This window comes from Tinamus guttatus, unplaced genomic scaffold (assembly GCF_059628265.1).
Source record: "Tinamus guttatus ecotype Peru unplaced genomic scaffold, ASM5962826v1 Tinamus_guttatus_pri_ptg000652l, whole genome shotgun sequence".
Classification (NCBI taxonomy): Eukaryota; Metazoa; Chordata; class Aves; order Tinamiformes; family Tinamidae; genus Tinamus; species Tinamus guttatus.
Genome location: NW_028289186.1, coordinates 113,950 through 133,141, shown reverse-complemented (window position 1 = coordinate 133,141; position 19,192 = coordinate 113,950). Strand labels below are relative to the sequence as shown.

Genomic DNA, 19,192 nt, shown 5'->3' with positions numbered 1-19,192 from the left:
ACAGACTGGGGACCGACCTTCTGGAGAGCAGCTCTGCAGAGAGGGACCTGGGCGTCCTGGTGGACAACAAGGTGACCATGAGGCAGCAGTGTGCCCTCATGGCCAAGAAGGCCAATGGGATCCTGAGGTGCGTTAAGAAGAGCGTCTCCAGCAGGTTGAGGGAGGTGATCCTGCCCCTCTACTCAGCCCTGGTGAGGCCGCATCTGGAGAACTGTGTCCAGTTCTGGGCCCTACAGTACAGGAGAGATGTGGAGCTGCTGGAGAGAGCCCAGCGCAGGGCTACAAGGATGATCAGGGGCCTGGAACATCTGCCCTATGAGGAGAGGCTGAGGGAGCTGGGCCTGTTCAGCCTGGAGAAGAGAAGGCTGAGAGGGGACCTGAGCAGTGTCTAGAAGTACCTCAAGGGAGGGAGTGAGGAGGATGGTGCTGGCCTCTTTTCACTGGTGGCCACTGACAGAACTAGAGGAAACAGCCAGAAATTGAAGTATCAGAAGTTCCACAGGAACTTAAGGAAAAAATTCGTAACAGTGAAGGTGCCAGAGCCCTGGAACAGGCTGCCCAGAGAGGTTGTGGAGTCTCCTTCTCTGGAGATCTTCAAACCTGCTTGGATGCAGTCCTGTGCCACGTGCTCTAGGTGACCCTGCGTGTGCAGGGGGTTGGACTGGATGATCTCTAAGGGTCCCTTCCAACCTTGGGCATTCTATGATTCTATGATTCAAAATACAATATTATTTAATTCTGTTATTATTGGTTGTTTTTAAAAGTTTCATTTACTGTCCCTTTCACATACTGTCCTCACAGTAATAAACGCTTTAAGTAGCTCAATTCTGTTTTTGGTCAGAGGCTCTTTCGAGAGGACAGAATATTGCTAATATTGCTCTGAGGATTTGAGCGCAAAGAAGTGGCAAAACCATCTGACAACCACATTCAAGGCTGATCTCTATGTTTTAACTTATTTTGAGATATTTCGATTGATGCACAGACACTAGACATAAGCACTTACTAAGAACTGTATCGGTCTACCGTTTTGCTGGCATTATAGTGCAAAACAAATAAAACACAGGCTGTGCTACAAAGTCACACTGTTTTGAACTATTCAAGGGAACTGATTGTCTAAAACCTCAAGAGGACGATGATGTCCTGCTGCATTACAGACTAAGCCTTGTGTACAGAAGTTCATAACTTCAGGCCTGAATAATCCCTGATCCTGGGTATCTGGAGGTGGTTTCAACTCTCTACAATCTGATACTTTGACTGCATTTGTGATACATGTAAGGGAAACAAGGCTGTTGAAGTAAAAATTACAGAACGGCTGGCTAGGGACCTTGTAACTCAACAACCTCATCAAAGGAAAAGCTCTTACGGTGAGCGGATGTGGGTTTGGTCGTTTCACAAACAGCGCAGGTTTACATTGCGTTATCCCAGGCAGTGTCATCTCCATGAACTAAAATTGTGCAAGCCAGCTGTCAAGATTATTTTGTTTTTCATATTGAACTAATGAAGCTAAGAACTAATTCAGATCTCAGGATGGATTATTATTATTATTATTTTTTGAAAACCGGAAGTTTAGTCTGAAAAAAATAGTTTAGGAAAAGCTTTAAAGTTGTTGGAAAATGATATTCTTAAACGCAGCATACAAAACAGAATAATTACAAACAATTGTCACCAATGTTAATCATCCACCACTGATACATATGCATTCCTAACGCCTCCAAATTAAATCATTAAAAAAAAGAATGAATATAAATAATGAATAAATAAATGAACAAATAGAAAATTCATATAAAATTCTTAGGGTTTAATTAGTGAAAAGCTTTTACCAGAAACAATAGTGGCTAGAATCTAGAAAGACACTATTATACATCTGGAGAGATTTCAACACAAGTTAAGAATTGTGCTGTCCAGCACAGATTTTATAGTGATTCTTTGGGCTCGTGTTGCAGTATAAAACACAATATCTATGCATAAGATCTCCCTTCTCACCTGCTGTGATGTAGATATACATCACACGAGATAACTGAGCACATCTTTCTGCAAAACCATATCACAAGTTATACACCAAACAACTGTGCTCTTACCTAAGCCACATTTAAAACATGAAAATTTCTCTGCACCCCAGAGTGGAACAAGTTGAGCAAAAAGTGGGGATTTAAATATTTTTATTCCCAGAAAAAAACATATAGCAAGTAGTCCAGTATCTCTAAAACTTATGTCTACAAGAGGAATGTCCATCCATAACACATTTAAAAGAAAATATAGGCAGTCATGAGATTCAAAGGTCCCATCTGAATATTCATTTCTCATTGTTAATGAAAAACTCACTATACATATCTAATTTACATTCACTGAATTTCCTTTTTTTGTAAATGGTAACTGCGTCCCAATATATTTTTTTTTTCATCTAAGGAAGTGTTGCCAATAGGATCATTAGTAAAAGAAAAGAAGGGTGGAGAAAATTAGAGTATTGCAACAGTAATCTTTTTATTTCTGCTTATGATCCGAGTGTTTAGACGCCTCGGAAACACTGGAGAAACAAGGCCAGGGAGAGTTTTTTGGTTTGAGGTTTTGGTTTTGAGAGTTCAGAACTTTCACTGAGGTGAAATGGCATTTGTTTATAAAACTTTGGCAATAACAGGAATAATTTTATTTTCTCCTGTTATATTACCAGTAGTGTTTTTGTGTGCAGTTTGTTTTGACTTTTTCAAATCAGATCTGCCACCTGGGATTGACCAGCCTCTAAAGCTTCGTTTTTATCATTCCTTGTTCATTTCAAGCTTGCTCATGGTAAGTTATTTCTTAAAATTGGGAATTTCACTTTTATTTTGGTGGAATCTTTGGGAGCTAGAAGGTATGGGCTTAAGAAGAAAAAGATAAGAAGAAATAATGGATGTGTCTGTCTCATGCTTGTGAACTTAACATAATTCCAATAGACCCATGCCCATTAACTCCATCATATGGAGGCAAAATTAGAAATAATTCAAATGGAAAACTGAAATTGATCATTCTGTAAAATAGTCAAAATGGGTTATTTTCTGCAGTTTCTTTTTTTCTCTCTCTCTTCAGATCAAGATAATAACTTTTCACAACTGAATTGGGGACTGACATGCAAAAAAACCTATCATACTGGAATTTGTTCCTTCTATATCCTAAGTCACGTGACATTGTCAGTGTCATTGCCAGAATTAAATATATCTCTATATTATATAATATATATATTTAATACTTAATATTTTTATGTAATTATATAGTACTACATAAATGTACTAAATTATGTATATATAAAATACATAAAATATTTATATTAAAATATATTATATAAAATAAATACAAAATATTTATAGATTACATAAAATTAGAAATATATTATATATACACACGCATAAAACAAACTCTTAGTGAATTATTTAAACTATATAGAAGATCTAGAAGATCTACGTACGTTAATCTTAAAGCACGACTTTCCTTGGGCTAAACATGGCCAATAAACCCTTCAAAGTGTGAACATCTTCCCTTGGAAACAGTGTAGTATTTTGATATTGGGCTTTTGTTTTTATTTATTTATTTATTTATTTATTAACAAAAGTTAAAAACATTTGTTTTTAAAATTAAGACATGATAAGGAAGCTTTTCTTTCTCATCAAACCTAAAAATACTTCCTAATTAATTTTCTTTGTACTTTTTAATGCAAAATATATAATATCTTTAATACAGGTGGTACTAAAAAAATCATCTGCAATATGGCCCCTTGTTCCTCCCATCTGTAAGAACAAACTACTGTGGTATCGTTGCTGTTTGTATTCCTGACCATGATGCATTCAAGACTCTCCACTCTGCAAAATTTTTGCAGAGCCTGCTTTCATAAATTAATATTTTATTCTCTCTTTTCTTCACCCTGCTACACGTAACTACTTCTTTATTTCTAAATCAAAGATTATTTTTCTATTTCATTTCCTTTATTTCACGAAAAGAAATGTCAAAAACAATGAATAACGATCAAGAGGACAGCTGCCAATGTGGAATGGGATTGCCAAAAACTGTAAATTATAGAGCTGGAAGCTTTTATACTGACCATTTGCTGGCTTCTTTCCTTTTACCAGGGAAAGCTTTTGGAGAAGCTAGGAATCTGCGCTGACTTGAGCTTACTGCGATTCTTTTTAGAAGGAATCCCATTATGGAGAGATTCAAAACTCCTCATCAAAGATTTCAAAGTAGATGATGTTCCGATCAGGATTTATCAGCCGAAACAGCCACCCACTGGCAAAAGAAGAGGATTACTGTATTTCCATGGAGGCGCTGGCGTATTTGGGAGCATTGGTAAGACATCAGGAAGTTTTTATCTTTTTATTAATCAAATTCAGACCTTTAATTTTAGCTTCACAGTGGTGTGAGGTGATTTTTATTTCTCCATAATGAGCTGCTTCCTGCTCAGCCTCTGAATTGCTTTCAATCTCTTTGGCAATTGAGTCCCTGTTTACTTTTCTGAGGGGAAGTCAAAGCCATGGAAATCACTAAAACAGTAAAGTTTATGGGTTTTTGGATCCTGTTTCAAAAGGATCCAAATGTCCATGGGCACTACGTTATAGAGACTTCAGTTATCTGTGAATGAGGTGGTGGCTCCATTCAGCGTCAGCAGAGACAACCAACCTCGTAACTTCGAATAACTTAGACCCTATTCTGCACCATGACAAAAACAGTCACCCATTTTACTGCAGGGCCACGCTGTGCGGAACCGAGATGCTTGTAGTGTCAGAACTAGCTTGGGTAGAGCTAGCTTACCTGGATCTGCAATGGGGACTTAGCCTATATTTCAGACACGGGACAGAACGTGCTGTACATGGGCACAGGAGCGGTGGGTGGAACGAGGACACGACTCAAGATATCAACCTCTGTAATCTGAGTGAAAGGTCGATTCCTTTCACTAAGAGGAAAGGAAAGATCCCGAACCGAGTGTTGCGCAGTTGTTGTTCGTAGCACAACTGTTGCACAACAGCACATGGAGGGAGCTGGAGCACATGCAGTAGTTTAATGCACTCTGCACACCTGTATGCCGACTGTAGTGCACAACCTTTTGCTTGTGTTCTCCTTGCTGCCCAATGACCAGGTAGCAGTTAACACAACACATGTGAAAAACAGGATTTGGGGGAGCCACAGACTAGTAAGGCTGGAGGCAGTCAAAGCAGGCAAATTAGTAGAAGTTACAATAAAGAACAGAATTAGTGAACATGTGGGTAAATACAATTTACTGCCCCAAATCCATGCAGCATATGGTCAACTTCTTGGGATCTAAAAATACTAAAGTTCATTTCAAAGGTTATTTAAAATGTCATTTCTGATAAACTCTGTCGTAGGAACTTTTGAAAGAGTATGCCGCCACATCGCCAGAGAATGCAACTCAGTGGTCGTGTCTGTTGGGTGAGTAAGTGCTATTTTTATGTAGAAATATGAGTAGTCCTGTAGTTCACAGGTGAAACGATTCTGAAGCATGTGCTGAAATTCCTGAAATTTTAGACTATGCTCCCTATTTCTGGCTTTAACTTTTCATAGAGAAGCGTGCTTATAGGCAATGTATGCTGAAATACACTGTTAGTTTGTCTTTTCAATCTACATCAAGGTAAAAATTAAATATAGACTAATTAAATATAGACTAAGTAAATATACATTTTAAGATTTAAAAAAAAATAGGCCTATAAACTACCATACCAATTAAACATGAACAATGTGAGTTACATTTTTTACAGTCACTTTGACAATAAGCACAATGTCTTTGACATTTCAGTTATCGCTTGGCTCCTGAACACCCTTATCCAGGGCAATATTTTGATTGTCTCAACGCTACCTTGCACTTTATGAGGAATTTAAAAGAGTATCATGTGGATCCTACCCTCATCATCCTTGGTGGTGACAGCTGTGGAGCTAATTTTGCTACAGTTATTTGCCAACTACTACTGAATAAAAGAGATCTTCCAAAAGTACGAGCCCAGATCTTGATTTATCCAGGACTCCAGGGAATAGATTTTCAATTGCCTGCCTATCAGCAGAACGCTTCAGTCCCCATGTTGTTTCGGAAGCTGGTCATTTATTTCTGTTTTCGTTATCTTAATAAAAAGCCATCATATTTGGATGATATCATACAGAATTGTCATGTCCCTGAGAGTATGAAACTGAAGTATAAAAAATGGGTAAGTGCAGACAATATTCCCAGTGAATTTAAGATCCGAGGCTACAAACCACAAAAAAACAGTTCATATAAACCTGAAGTTTATGAAGCGATCAAGGAAGTATTCGCAATGACATTTTCCCCACTTCTAGCTGAAGATTGCATTATTTGCCAGCTCCCTGAATCTTATATTGTGACTTGTGAGTTTGATGTGTTAAGGGATGACGGACTGTTATACAAGAAGAGACTAGAAGAAAACGGTGTCCAAGTAACCTGGTATCATTCCGAGAGCGGTTTCCATGGACTTTTATGCTTTTTTGGCTATGGGATTTTTTCATTTTTATCTGCAAAAAAACTTATGGATAACACTGTGAATTATATAAACAGTTTATAAAAATATATGTGTAAATAATGCAAGACTTGCACAATTCTTGGCAAATTTATACTTGGCAAAGAAAGTAGCACTTTTGATTTAAGTTTTGAATTCTGACTGCATGAGGAAGGGCACTTCAAACTTTCCAATTTCTCTTTCTGGAATGACTTTCAAACAAACACTAGCATTACCTAAAGCATCACCATCCTAAAAAATGTTGTTATAAGAATACATCAGTAATAACTAGAAGCTAACAGAAATAACCTGTGCTCATGTTCTTCCACCTCCAAGCAACAAGAGCAAGATCTTCCCGAGGCTTCCTCCATTGCAAAGATGACAAGGGAGGACGCCTTTGGCCCTTGTAAGATTGTATAAGACATTTAGGGTACGGGAAAAAGAGGACAACATTTTTGGTGCTGTGATGTCTTCTTTTCCAGGGTTAGTTTCCACAAAGACTATATTTTTCTGAACATACAGGTTTCTGCCTGGAACAGAATGTTAAAGGTCTGGTCACTGCTACTTCCAATGATCAACTGAACTCTACAATTCATATTTTGTCAACTTTTATTAACTAATCATTCAAATAAACATAGCTAATATGTGCTGTGACAACCAGCTCCTTGCTTGAGGAAAGAAATTAATTGGAGTGACAAAACAAAAATGGAGATAAAAGCTATAAACATTTCTAGAAAGTAGAATTTCCATACCCTTCTAAGCAAAAAAAAAGAAAAAAGCACTACTACTAAAAATGAAAATATGCACCTTTTCAGCTAATTTTTTGACCACAAAAATATTAATCAGGAAAAGCTGGTGAAACCATCATAAAGCTGTAAAATGTTCTTACATTAACAATGACAAAGAAAGGCTTGAAAGTAGAAGGAAGACATTGAAAAGGAGTAGAGAGAAGTGAAAGAAGAACAAGGGATCCAATTCATAAGATGAAGGTGATGATAATTCCATAGAGGATGGAGACATTTAAGAGAGAATTGTAATAATGTGTTGGGCAATGGAGGATGGGGTTAATTGCAGCGCAGTCGTTCTCGCTGGTGTCAGTAGGAAGCTTCCTTCATACCTCAGCATGAAGAGCTGAGCTTGGGGAAAGCAAGTAAAGGGAGCTGAGAGACCCATATAACTGTAGGGGAAAGAAAAAGTTACTCACTGTTAGCCAGGAAAAAATACTTTCTGGAAATGCTAACAGAACATTGAAGTTGAAAGATATAAACCTCATTTTATTTCCCATTCTCTGACTTAAACTAATTATACTAGTTTCTCATCTAGCCTGTATAGCCTGAAGTATCTCTGAATTCAATAAAGATATATCAATTTATAGCAAAAATCTGCCCCATCTAACAATCTGGAGATATTCCACAGCTCATAAAACATTCGCTCATCCTTAGATGAAGAAGCAACTTGGTCTTTTTTTACCATTTGATTTGCTATGATTGCCTTATGGAAGACAGTGTTTTTCTGCTAGTTAAAAGCTATCACGGACACTAATTCCTGAGAACACACTGAAAAGTACAAGGACACTCTTATGGATATGAACATCAGAACTTTTGAAATTTGGTCTAGATCAAACTTCTGCAGCAGCCAAGACACTTTCCCTAGTAAAATACTTAGCAAACACACGAGAAATTATCACCAGCTCCATAGGGGCACAAGTAACAGCTCTAGTCATTTCTAATGGAGAACTTAAGATCTTTCCCTTTGAGCCTTAGCGATAACTGCCCTGACTTTGGAGTTTTCTGTTTGGACAAATGATGTATGCAGTTTTGTTCTGTGCGATAACAGAACTGATGCCCAGTTACAGCAGGAAGGCTGGAGGTGTTTAATTTCTCAGCAAAAGTGACTCCGTATGCTCTTTGGGAAATTCCTAGGGGATTCTAATTTCAAGGTAAAGTACTCTACAAGCACCCTAAAATTTAATGCACCTGAATGTATGTTATGGTATCAACTAATTAAAGTAACTGCTTCCAAGAAATTCTGAAATTCTCCTGTATTCTGTATTTTTTATTCTATAACTTATTTTGGTTGCAGCCAAAGTGGACATTTAGCCTCAGATAATTTAAAATGCACCCAATCTGTTTAAAAATGTCAGAGGATGATTCTTGTGTCTATGTTAAGTGAGAGAAACTCGCATTCCACACTATTATTTGTAAAAAGGGAGGAGAAACCTTTTTACTAGAGCAACCTTATGACGGACAAAGGCAGTTAAGAATCAGGAAGTAACTAGTGAAAGATATCTGGGAAAGTCAAATCAAAGACATTTAAGCTCACTTTGTCCACTGCTCAGCAGAATGGCAATTGCTTATACATTGTTGGTGCTATTCTTGGCAGTTTTCGTCGCTGCATTTATATTTTTGGTTATGGGGGTTATTAATTTTGATTACTGCAACTCAGAAATTCCTCCCGGTGTGAGCCAACCTGTAAAGCTCCGAATCATTCATATGCTTTTAATAAGCACAGCTGTGGTGGTAAGTTAAATTGGCATGATTTATGGGGGAAGATAGAGGAACCTGTAAATATTAAACCTAAGGCAATGCTTGAACCTCACCTTGAAAGAGAGGAAAGCAGGATATTGCTATTACTCTGCATGCTGGATTTAAGAAACTCAAACCCTTATTGTTTTTTTTATGCTACACTGCATTATATTGCAGTCAGAACCTGCCCAGCTCTCTTAAAATGGGTAGTATTTAAGCACTGCCTAACCCAAGGGTTTGAAAAGCTCTGAACGGAGCATCTAAAATGAATTATTTTAACCTAGCAATAATTTGATTAACAACATATATATACATATGGGATTGTATATGTTTTCATTATGAGTTCAGAATACACCACAGATCTTTGAGCCATGCTTCAGCTTGGGGAGGCGGGTGAGAAGTTATATATTTATTTTGCAGATAAAAATGGAAACTGGAAATTTTAAAACTGTTTTCGGAAGGGGAGGATCTTTTTGTGATGACATGTGATAAAATTAGGTGCAATTGCCCCAAAAAGCCAAGGGAATTCCATTTCCTTCCAATTCCATTCCATATGTCTGTAACTCCTGTTGCAACTGAGTGGAAGAAGGGGCTTGTTTGAGGGGAATGAAGAGTTTGGGGCAGTCCAGCTCCTTCAGGTGAACTGGCCTGTAAAGGAGTGGGCAGTTAATCTGCTCACAAGACTTTTAGCTCATCCACTAATAGTTTTACCAGCATCCAACTTACGGGGATCTTTGCCGAAAAAGGATCTTACTGAATCAGGAATTTCCATGTTAATTACAAATGCATAGATGCTAAGATGATGGTAGATATTAGAAATATATGAGACACTAATTGTTATGCACCTTCCAACAGGGACAAACTATTTAAATTAAATATATATATCCACATACACACATATATATGTATGTGCATAAATTTCTCAGTCAGGAATATTCCAGTTTATAATGGATCATCCTAAATTAGTCCAGTATATAGACTCTCATGCTTTGGCTACACACAGGTTGTAATTAAAAAGACATTACTTGACCTAAGCACCTAGAAAATCCAGTTCTCTCTGTCACTGCCCATTAGTACGTTAGGGCAGGTTTGTACGCTACAATGTAGAAAACAAAGAATGAAATAAACAGGTTAAACATCTGAGAATATTCCTTGTCGCTGTTCTGTTTGTGTTTGGAAACTGGATAATACCCTAGAGTAAATAAATTCATCACCTTTCTATGCAATCAGAAACACTAAGCCTGGTTCCTGTAGTGAATTCAAATCAATATGCTGCTTGGTTGGTTTTCTCAGCCTCAGTGAGGACACACTGGTACTTATTCAGAATGAGTAAATCAGGTATTTCAAAAAAGAAGCTTTTTCCACAAAGTTAAACTGGAGCTGTAGCTCTCCTTTGTATTTATTTCACCCTCTGATTTCTTGCATGAATATCACTATATGGAAGGAAGACGAGCTTAGGCCTATTAAGTATCTCAGGATCTTCTCATCAGTGCACTGAAAATATCAGTTAACATTTCTGAGGTGAAACCAAAGGCAAGTATCAAATATATTCTCATCTTAGTCAACGCTATTTTGGGCAAGGGACCACATCATGAAAATCAGCACCAGACCCTCTTATCTTTCTCCAAGCTTTCACATTTTCTCAGGGGACAGAATAATCAATGAAAATCAAACTTTTCTATATTTAGTAAGGAAAATACCTCCTGAGAAAGCAAAGGAATATACTTAACCAATTTTTGTCAATGCTTTTGAGATTAGGGTCTTCAGCCAGCACTGTGGTTCCTGTGAGCTTTCATGATGTTATTTATTCAGTGGCTTTGCACCTGTACAACTATACAAATATTTTATGGTTCTCCTCTTGAACGACTCACCTTAGACCTCTCATATGCACTGCCCATGGAGCTCCTTTACTTTGTAAAATACAAAATCTCCTGACTGAGTTTCCTATTTTCTTTGCATTTGAACAGGGGAAGATTTTGGAAAATATTGGCATCTGCAGTCAGGTTAGCTTTGTCCGATATATGCAAGGTAGAAAGACTCTGGGAGCAGACCAAAACCTTTTCATCAAGGATCTGTGGTTTGATAAGGTGCCGGTGAGGATTTATCAGCCCAAGGCTCCATCTGCCAGCCAAAGGAGAGGAGTTATATTCTTCCACGGAGGAGGATGGGTATTTGGAAGTCTTGGTAAGATATTTAACCGAAAAAATAATATTCTTTTCTAACAATTCCCTTCTTATGCAATAGGTAACATGGCTACTCAGGCAAAAAACAATGAAAATATTTTTTTTTCAGAGACCTATGAAAAGCTATGCCGCTCAATTGCCAAAGAAAGCGAATCTGTGGTTGTATCTGTTGGGTGAGTCCTTCCTCATACTGTTTTTTAATTTCCTATACTGTGGATATCGACTTGTAATTTCCTTCACCATAGCAATAACTTGTCCCAGAAGAGTGTTTCTGGAGGTCTTGTCAAGCATGTTGTTTGACAAATTCACTCTACTCTTGTCTGGAGACACTGAAGACTGACTTGGTCAGTTTTAGCTGACTACACTGCACATAATTCTTACATTTAACTGAAAAAAGAAGGTTCATGCTTTCCGTTCCAAACTCAAAATTGAAAACAAGCAGTAAGTTAAATACTATACTACTTAATCCTTATTCAAGCAAACTCTACTTGATGGTTATAAGAGCACTACAAGAATGACAAACTAGTATCGTCACCAACATGTTGACACAGCTGTCTGCATGATGAGGATATAGTTGCACTATAGCAAAGACATAAAAAGGGAGTTATCATCATTCCTATCTGACACATGGAAAGCTAAAGCACAAACTGATTAAATGACTGCCATAAAACCTGGACATAGTTACAAGCTGAATACTCCTGACTTTTTCAAGCTCTGAACAATGTCCCAAGGAGATGATGATCCCAACAAACTAGTATTCACCACTATTAGAAAAAGTTTATTTATGATACCTTGGGGAGAAAGGGAGAATTTTGAACTAATTAGCGTTTCTCTGGTTGAAAAGAATTGGGGCTAAACTTTCATGAATGACAGCAATACATCTACAACTAATAATACTTTCTTCTCTTGCTGTTTTTGTCTCTTTCTGTGCATTAGGTACCGTTTAGCTCCTGAGCACAAGTACCCTGCCGCATATGAAGACTGTCTTAATGCCACCCTACACTTCATGAAGAATATCGAGCACTATGGGGTGGATCCTGCCCACATAATTGTCAGTGGGGACAATGCTGGGGGCAATCTAGCAGCTGCTGTTAGCCAAACCCTTGCAAGCAGATCAGACCTCCCAAAACTACGGGCACAGATCCTGATCTACCCAAGCCTTCAGGCTCTGGATTTCAATTTACCTTCCTATCAGCAAAATCGGGCAGTCCCTCTCCTATTCAGAGAACGTGCTGCGTTCTATGTGTTACAGTACCTATATGGGGACGCATCAGTTCTGGAAGATGTCTTGGAGGGTACCCATATTCCTTCAGATATTATATTAAATTATAGGAAGTGGGTGAATGCAGAGTACATTCCTGAAAAATTCAGGGTCAGAGGCTACAAGCCGCATGTGCTACTTGAATGTGCAACTGAAGTTTATGAGGAAGTGAAAAGGTTCTGTGAGCCCAACCTGTGTCCGCTGTTAGCTGAAGACGCTGTCGTCCAGCAGCTGCCCGAGACCTTCCTCTTGACGTGCGAGTACGACGTGCTGCGAGACGACGGTCTGCTCTACAAGAAGAGATTGGAGGACAACGGTGTGCCGGTGACCTGGTACCACCTCGAGGATGGGTTCCATGGGATCATAAACTCATTTAATAGTGACTGGTTTTCATTTTCATCTGGAAAAAGGGGTGTTGATAATATTGTGAACTTTCTAAAAAGCTTATAAAATAAATTTTCTTTCAACTATAGGTATATATAAGTATTGCCAATTTTCTGTGATTTTGTTTCCTGCTCCTAAATTTCAGAGAAGTTTAGATAGGACAATTTGTGTTAATGAGCAACCGCGACAATACGACAACTGGAAATTTTTAAAGAAAGCTGGGAAAGTTTCTTTCAGTGATATCTCAAGTATTCTGTGCACCACATGTCTATTTTAATGACCTCTTGGCACCAGGCGCTTGCAAAACTTTCAATAAATATTAAAGAACATTATTTTAAACCCACGTTTCATCTTACTCATTTAATTCAATTCTGAACTACAGTTTTATTCTTCCAAGAAGGCGTTAGGTGGTCATGGGGAAAAAATCAAAATTTATTGCAACACTATAATGCAGTACCTGTGCTATATATTATGTGCAGCAGTTGCCAATTTGCATAAAATTACCATGATCTAGGTGATATTTCAAACTTGAAAAACTGAAGTCAAAACTGCAGCTGTCCCCAATAGAGCCACTCTGTAAATTACAACAGAGATCTTTCAAATGCCATAAATATGTTCTTATGTTTACCAAACACATGAACATGCTGAAGAACTTGTTCCTACATTTAAATACTCTAGCAAAAAAAAAAGTCAACAACGTATATTTTTTCTTTAAGCACATGTGATATTTAACTTTTTTCTCCCTAAATGCCCTATATATTCCAGGCTCTGGATTTCAATTTACCTTCCTATCAGCAAAATCGGCGTCCCTCTCCTATTCAGAAAACATGCTGCTTTCTTTGCCTTGCAGTACCTAAACGGGGGTGCATCGCATGTAGAAGAGGTCTTGGAAGGCTCTCACATTCCTGCAGATGTTAGGTTGAAGTATAGGAAGTGGGTGAGTGCAGATAATATCCCTGAAGAGTTTAAGCTCAGAGGCTACGAACCACACAAGCCCTGTGAATTTAAGGCTGAAGTTTTTGAGAAACTTAAAAGAATCTTTGAGTCTCATCTGTGTCCGCTGTTAGCTGAAGACGTTATCATCCAGCAGCTGCCCGAGACTTTCATCTTGACGTGCGAGTACGACGTGCTGAGAGACGACGGTCTGCTCTACAAGAAGAGATTAGAGGACAACGATGTCCCGGTGACCTGGTATCACCTTGAGGATGGATTCCATGGAATTCTGATCCTATATGATTATCATGGTATTTCGTTTCCAGGGGCGAAGAGGGGACTGGACAGGATTGTTAACTTCATAAGATGCCTGTAGACACCACAGGCATCCTCTGTTATGCTCCCTGAGCCATAGGGCCTATGGTACTTGAGGGGGAACATTTTATGACAGGTTTTGGAAAGGCCTCAAGGATCAGAGAACTGCCCTTTTAATCTATGCATGTTAGAAGATTTTGCTTAGCATTAGAAAATATAAACAGTTAGAAAATATGCGTATATTCTTTCAGAGAATGGTTCCCCAAACAGTTATTTTAGAATCTGTGCTGTCATTTCTCCATGTTCTGTGTTTTCCTTAGATGATAGGTGAGCACATCCCCTGACTTCGTATTTCGTTTATGGAAGAACGCAAAACAAGAGTGACCACAAAGATCCTCAAAACCCGTAACACTGAGGAAATCGGCAATTAAAAACACACACAGAACAAACCACAAACGCTCTGTTTTCCTTAGATTTCCCCGGGGTCCCACTTGATGTGATGTCTAAAGCTTCTGCCGCACAGGATTCACCGGAATGGGGATTTTTAACAGCAGCCGAGCCTCAAGCTGAGCCTTGAGCTGCTTTTCCCCCTCCCCGGCCGCTTCCCCAGCCGCCTGCGGCTGCCCCGGCCCGGGCGGCCCCGGCGCGGGCGGCGGCGCTGCCCCCGGAGCGCGGATTAGGCCGAGCCTCCCCCGGCGGCCGCGCCATGAGCCGCTTTGCGCAGCGGTCACAAACGGCCCTTGACGACGCGGGCGGCCCGGCCGGGGCCGGGAGCCCCGCCGGGGCCCAGGCCATGGCGCTGCTGCTGCTGCTGCTGCCCGCGCTGCTGCTGCTCCTGCTGCTGCTGCTGGCGGCGCTGGGCGCGGCGCTGCTCGAGCTGCCCAGCTACGAGATCCCGCGGGGCGTCAACCAGCCGGCCAAGCTGCGCCTCGTCCTGGCCGTGCTGCTCGGCACCGCCGCCCTGGTGAGTCGCGCGGCGGGCGGGGAGCAGCGCGGCCCTCGGCGGCTCTGGTGGCGCCGGGGCGGCCCGGGCCGCGCGCGGGGCTCCCCTGAGGCGCGCGGGGCTCCCTGAGGCGCGCGGGGCTCCTTGAGGCGCGGGCAGCCCGGGAGCCTCCACCCGCTCCCGCCGCCGCTGACAATTATGGAACGAAAATCCGGTTAGGGAGGCTCTCCATAATCCCTGCCTCACTCTTCCAGCACAAGCTGGGGAAGGGCACTCCCAGCTCCTCCTCCGGCGGTGTCGCCTGCTGTTTAAATTTTAATTTTCAATAATGTTTCCATGTCGTCTGCGCCTCCTGGAGCCGTGACATCGTTTTGCTTCCCTGCACGCTGCTCCTTGTGGCACAGACATCTCTCCAACTCGTCCTGATCGCACTTAGAGGCTGAAAGGGGATGGATCAGGCCAGGCTCTCATTAGACCTTTAAGATTAGTATCTTGTTTAGTAACTGGACACAGATGAACCACAGCGGTTTATCCGTGTGACACCAATTTCTGCGGCAGGGTCCCACCTTCTTCTGGTTTGTTCACTTGTTACATCAGGTTGATATTCGCGTCCATAAGATCATTGCAGGAGCATTGGGAAAGGAAGCTCCTGGATTTTGCTCAGCAAATACAGATTGTGCAAATAAAAAGCAGCTACTCACTTGCACAACAGGACTGAGCATTAAGGAGCTGCAAATCCACTGAGCTCTGTGATCTGCTAATTCCGGAGTATTGCTTTGTGCAATGAAGATAGAAGTTTCCACGGATGTTTCTGTACCCCCATTTTACTGTTCTTATTGGCTATAGTGAAAAAAATGTGAGCAAAATGGTGTGACGGACAACACTGGCAATTAGAATTTATAATCCAGTACAGACAGTTTAGACGTCTATATAAAATTTCTAATGTGACGCTGGATTTGAGTAACGAAATAGATTTTATAGTGTCTGTAGGAAGTGAATGGTTGGGAAAACTTCCATAACTAACTGGCTAGAGATTAAGACTTTTTAACAGACACCAGAGGTCAAATTGCTGTACATCCAGCCTAGATTTTTCAATCTTTCTTCAGAAGATGGTCTGGAAGACTCAAGTGATAGCTAATGTGATCTATGTCTGCAGCCTCTCTTCTCTGGTACAACTTATGCAGGCAGCCTACGCATAAACATAGTTTTCTGGCTTTGTCACTTTCTTAGGGCTGGACATTCACATCAAGAAAACCACCTACAGAGTTACTTTTCCTTAGCATTTTTCATGGGTTTAAGAGAAGAAAGCAAGAAAAAGCAAAGATGACGTCTCCTCCCAGCATCTAGTATACGGAAGCCATTCAGAATGTGTTTAGGAGATGCCTGCATAGCCATTCTACTCTTCTATGAACAGGCTTCACGGTGGTTAGTCTGACCCGAGCTGTTAACTGTATTTTGCACTACTTCACTGATGCTTTACAACATTACCTCATTCTTTTTCCCCTTCATAACCTCAAGTGTGCAATGGCCTGCATCAAGAGGAGCGTTGCCAGCAGGTCGAGGGAGGTGATCGTCCCCCTCTACTCTGCTCTGGTGAGGCTGCACCTGGAGCACTGTGTGCAGTTCTGGGCTCCCCAGTACAAGAAGGACATTGAACTTCTAGAGAGGGTCCAGCAGAGCGCGACAATGATGATTAAGGGACTGCAGCATTTGTCATATGAGGAAAGACTAAGCGAGCTGGGCCTGTTCAGCCTGGAGAAGAGAAGGCTGAGAGGAGATTTGATTAATGTGTTCAAGTACCTGAGGGGTGATTGCAGGGAGGATGGGGCCAGGCTCTTCTCCGTGGTGGCTGGTGACAGGAGGAGGGGTAACAGGTTTAAGTTGAAACACAGGAAGTTCCACCTCCATATGAGGAAGAAGTTCTTTGAGGGTGCCAGGGCCCTGGAACAGGCTGCCCAGAGGCTGTGGAGTCTCCTCTGGAGATCTTCAAAACCTGCCTGGATGCCACTCTGTGCCCCATGCTCTGGGTGTCCCTGCTGGAGCAGGGAGGGTTGGACTAGATGATCTCTAGAGGTCCCTTCCAACCTCAACCATTCTGTGATTCCGTGAAGTACAGCTCAATGTAAGTATGGTGCAGAGTCTTTATACGTTGGGTAAAACGAGTCTTTTAAAGAAGCCTTCATTTCTCTTACTTTAAACAGGGGAAGATCTTGGAGAAGACTGGAATTTGCAGTCAAATCACTTTTGGCCGATATATGCGAAGGGGGAGGAGATTAGCCGTGGATCCAAAGCTCTTTATCCAGGATCTGCAGTTTAAGAAAGTACCTGTGAGGGTTTATCAGCCCACAGCTCCATCCGATGGGCAAAGAAGAGGTATCATCTTCTTTCACGGAGGAGGCTGGGTATTTGGAAGTCTTGGTAAGATATTTGCTGGAGGCATTATAGTAATTTGGAAAGAACATTCTTATCTCTTTGTAAAACGTAAATAAGGCTGTGACTGGGGAGGGCTGTGGGGAGGTCCGAGGACACATACATTGTCTTCTAGAAAGTAACATTTTTTAGCTTTCTCAAAGATTAGAGCAAAGAAATAATGAAAACATTTCTTTTCCAGATACCTATGAAAAAGTATGCCGCTACATAGCCAGAGAAAGTGAATCGGTAGTTGTATCTGTTGAGTAAGTGACTGCTATCCAGTTCTGTGGTTTGGAGATTAGTGTTGCTGTGATGCCATAGTAAACTTGAAGGGTTTTGGAGATGTTCTTTCTCACAGAGAAAACCCATAAAGAAATAAATAGAGCTTTAGTGGTCATTTGGTCAAATAATCAGAAAGGACCCAAATGACAATATTTGGTGCAGTAAGAAAATATGCAAAATTCAAACAAAATTAAAGTAGAACATGGTTCCCTCTGCTGACCATGTGAAAACATAGTAAGATACTCGAAAGCCTTGTGATTTCTGGGAGAAAAGAGAAAACAAAAAGCATTGTATTACCCTCATTTTGCATATTAAGAAGTAGTACAAAATGATTAAATTAGTCAAGAAGAGTCAGGCAGTTTTCAGCACAAAAAAGAAATGGGTTACAAAGGCTCATTCCATTCCTTAACCAGCTGATAATTCTACTGTACTGAGTCCTGGTGATTGAACATGCAAATTATAGCTTATTTGTGTTCACTAATTGGGAAATGCCTGCTTAGAAAGTGACAAGTATTCTCAGATGGAGGAAAAAACATAAAACAGTAGGGCTAGAAGTCATAATAAAGTGCTGCTTTCTTATTAATACTATTGCCATCCCTTCTCTTGCTGTTTTTATGTCTTTCTGTGCATCAGGTACCGTTTAGCTCCCGAGCACAAGTACCCTGCCGCATATGAAGACTGTCTTAATGCCACCCTACACTTCATGAAGAATATCGAGCACTATGGGGTGGATCCTGCCCACATAATTGTCAGTGGGGACAGTGCTGGGGGCAATCTAGCAGCTGCTGTTAGCCAAACCCTTGCAAGCAGATCAGACCTCCCAAAACTACGGGCACAGATCCTGATCTACCCAGGTCTTCAGGCTCTGGATTTCAATTTACCATCATATCAGCAAAATCGGGCAGTCCCTCTCCTCCTCAGAGAACGTGCTGCTTTCTTTGCCTTGCAGTACCTAAACGGGGATGCATCGCATGTAGAAGAGGTCTTGGAAGGCTCTCACATTCCTGCAGATGTTAGGTTGAAGTATAGGAAGTGGGTGAGTGCAGATAATATCCCTGAAGAGTTTAAGGTCAGAGGTGTCAAGACGCTTGTGCCCACGGATTGCATAGCTGAAGTCTATGAGTCAGTGAAAAGGTTCTGTGAGCCCAACCTGTGCCCGCTGTTAGCTGAAGATGCCATCGTTCTCCAGCAGCCTGAGTCTTTCATCTTGACGTGCGAGTACGACGTGCTGAGAGACGACGGTCTGCTGTACAAGAAGAGATTGGAGGACAACGGTGTCCCAGTGACATGGTACCACATTGAGGATGGGTTCCATGGGATCATAAGCCTACATGATTACTGTGGGTTTTCATTTCCAGCTGGGAAAAGGGGACTGGACAGCATAGTTAACTTCATAAAAGGCTTAGAATAGGCATCTTACATTCCAGGAGTCTATTAATGCTGCAATCTAGGAAAATATCTTTTTAGGA

At 40.8% G+C, this 19,192-nt stretch overlaps 3 protein-coding genes across 5 annotated transcripts; all 3 read left to right on the top strand.

Moving 5' to 3' along the window:
• The first annotated feature begins 2,554 nt into the window (after window positions 1-2,554).
• On the top strand, window positions 2,555-6,551 carry LOC104574010 (arylacetamide deacetylase-like 4). Its single transcript, XM_088536088.1, has 4 exons — window positions 2,555-2,784; window positions 4,098-4,314; window positions 5,349-5,412; window positions 5,777-6,551. The coding sequence occupies exons 1-4, from the start codon at window positions 2,602-2,604 to the stop codon at window positions 6,549-6,551; spliced, it is 1,239 nt and encodes a 412-aa protein (XP_088392214.1). The 5' UTR covers window positions 2,555-2,601.
• Window positions 6,552-8,827: 2,276 nt separating this feature from the next.
• LOC104574008 (arylacetamide deacetylase-like 4) lies at window positions 8,828-14,147 on the top strand. Of its 2 annotated transcripts, XM_088536087.1 has the most exons (5): window positions 8,828-8,998; window positions 10,978-11,194; window positions 11,303-11,366; window positions 12,130-12,429; window positions 13,661-14,147. In XM_088536087.1, exons 1-5 carry the CDS (start codon window positions 8,828-8,830, stop codon window positions 14,145-14,147), a joined length of 1,239 nt encoding a protein of 412 aa, XP_088392213.1. The 2 variants fall into 2 exon arrangements, with proteins under 2 accessions (XP_088392213.1, XP_010219553.2); XM_010221251.2 differs by lacking the exon at window positions 13,661-14,147 and having other exon boundaries at window positions 8,828-9,004; window positions 12,130-12,904.
• Window positions 14,148-14,868: 721 nt separating this feature from the next.
• Window positions 14,869-19,152, top strand: LOC104574007 (arylacetamide deacetylase-like 4). 2 transcript variants are annotated; one of them, XM_088536222.1, is made up of 4 exons: window positions 14,869-15,050; window positions 17,231-17,402; window positions 17,641-17,704; window positions 18,357-19,152. In XM_088536222.1, the coding sequence occupies exons 1-4, from the start codon at window positions 14,880-14,882 to the stop codon at window positions 19,132-19,134; spliced, it is 1,185 nt and encodes a 394-aa protein (XP_088392348.1). In that variant the 5' UTR covers window positions 14,869-14,879; the 3' UTR covers window positions 19,135-19,152. The 2 variants fall into 2 exon arrangements, with proteins under 2 accessions (XP_088392348.1, XP_088392347.1); XM_088536221.1 differs by having other exon boundaries at window positions 17,231-17,447.
• Window positions 19,153-19,192: the final 40 nt, after the last annotated feature.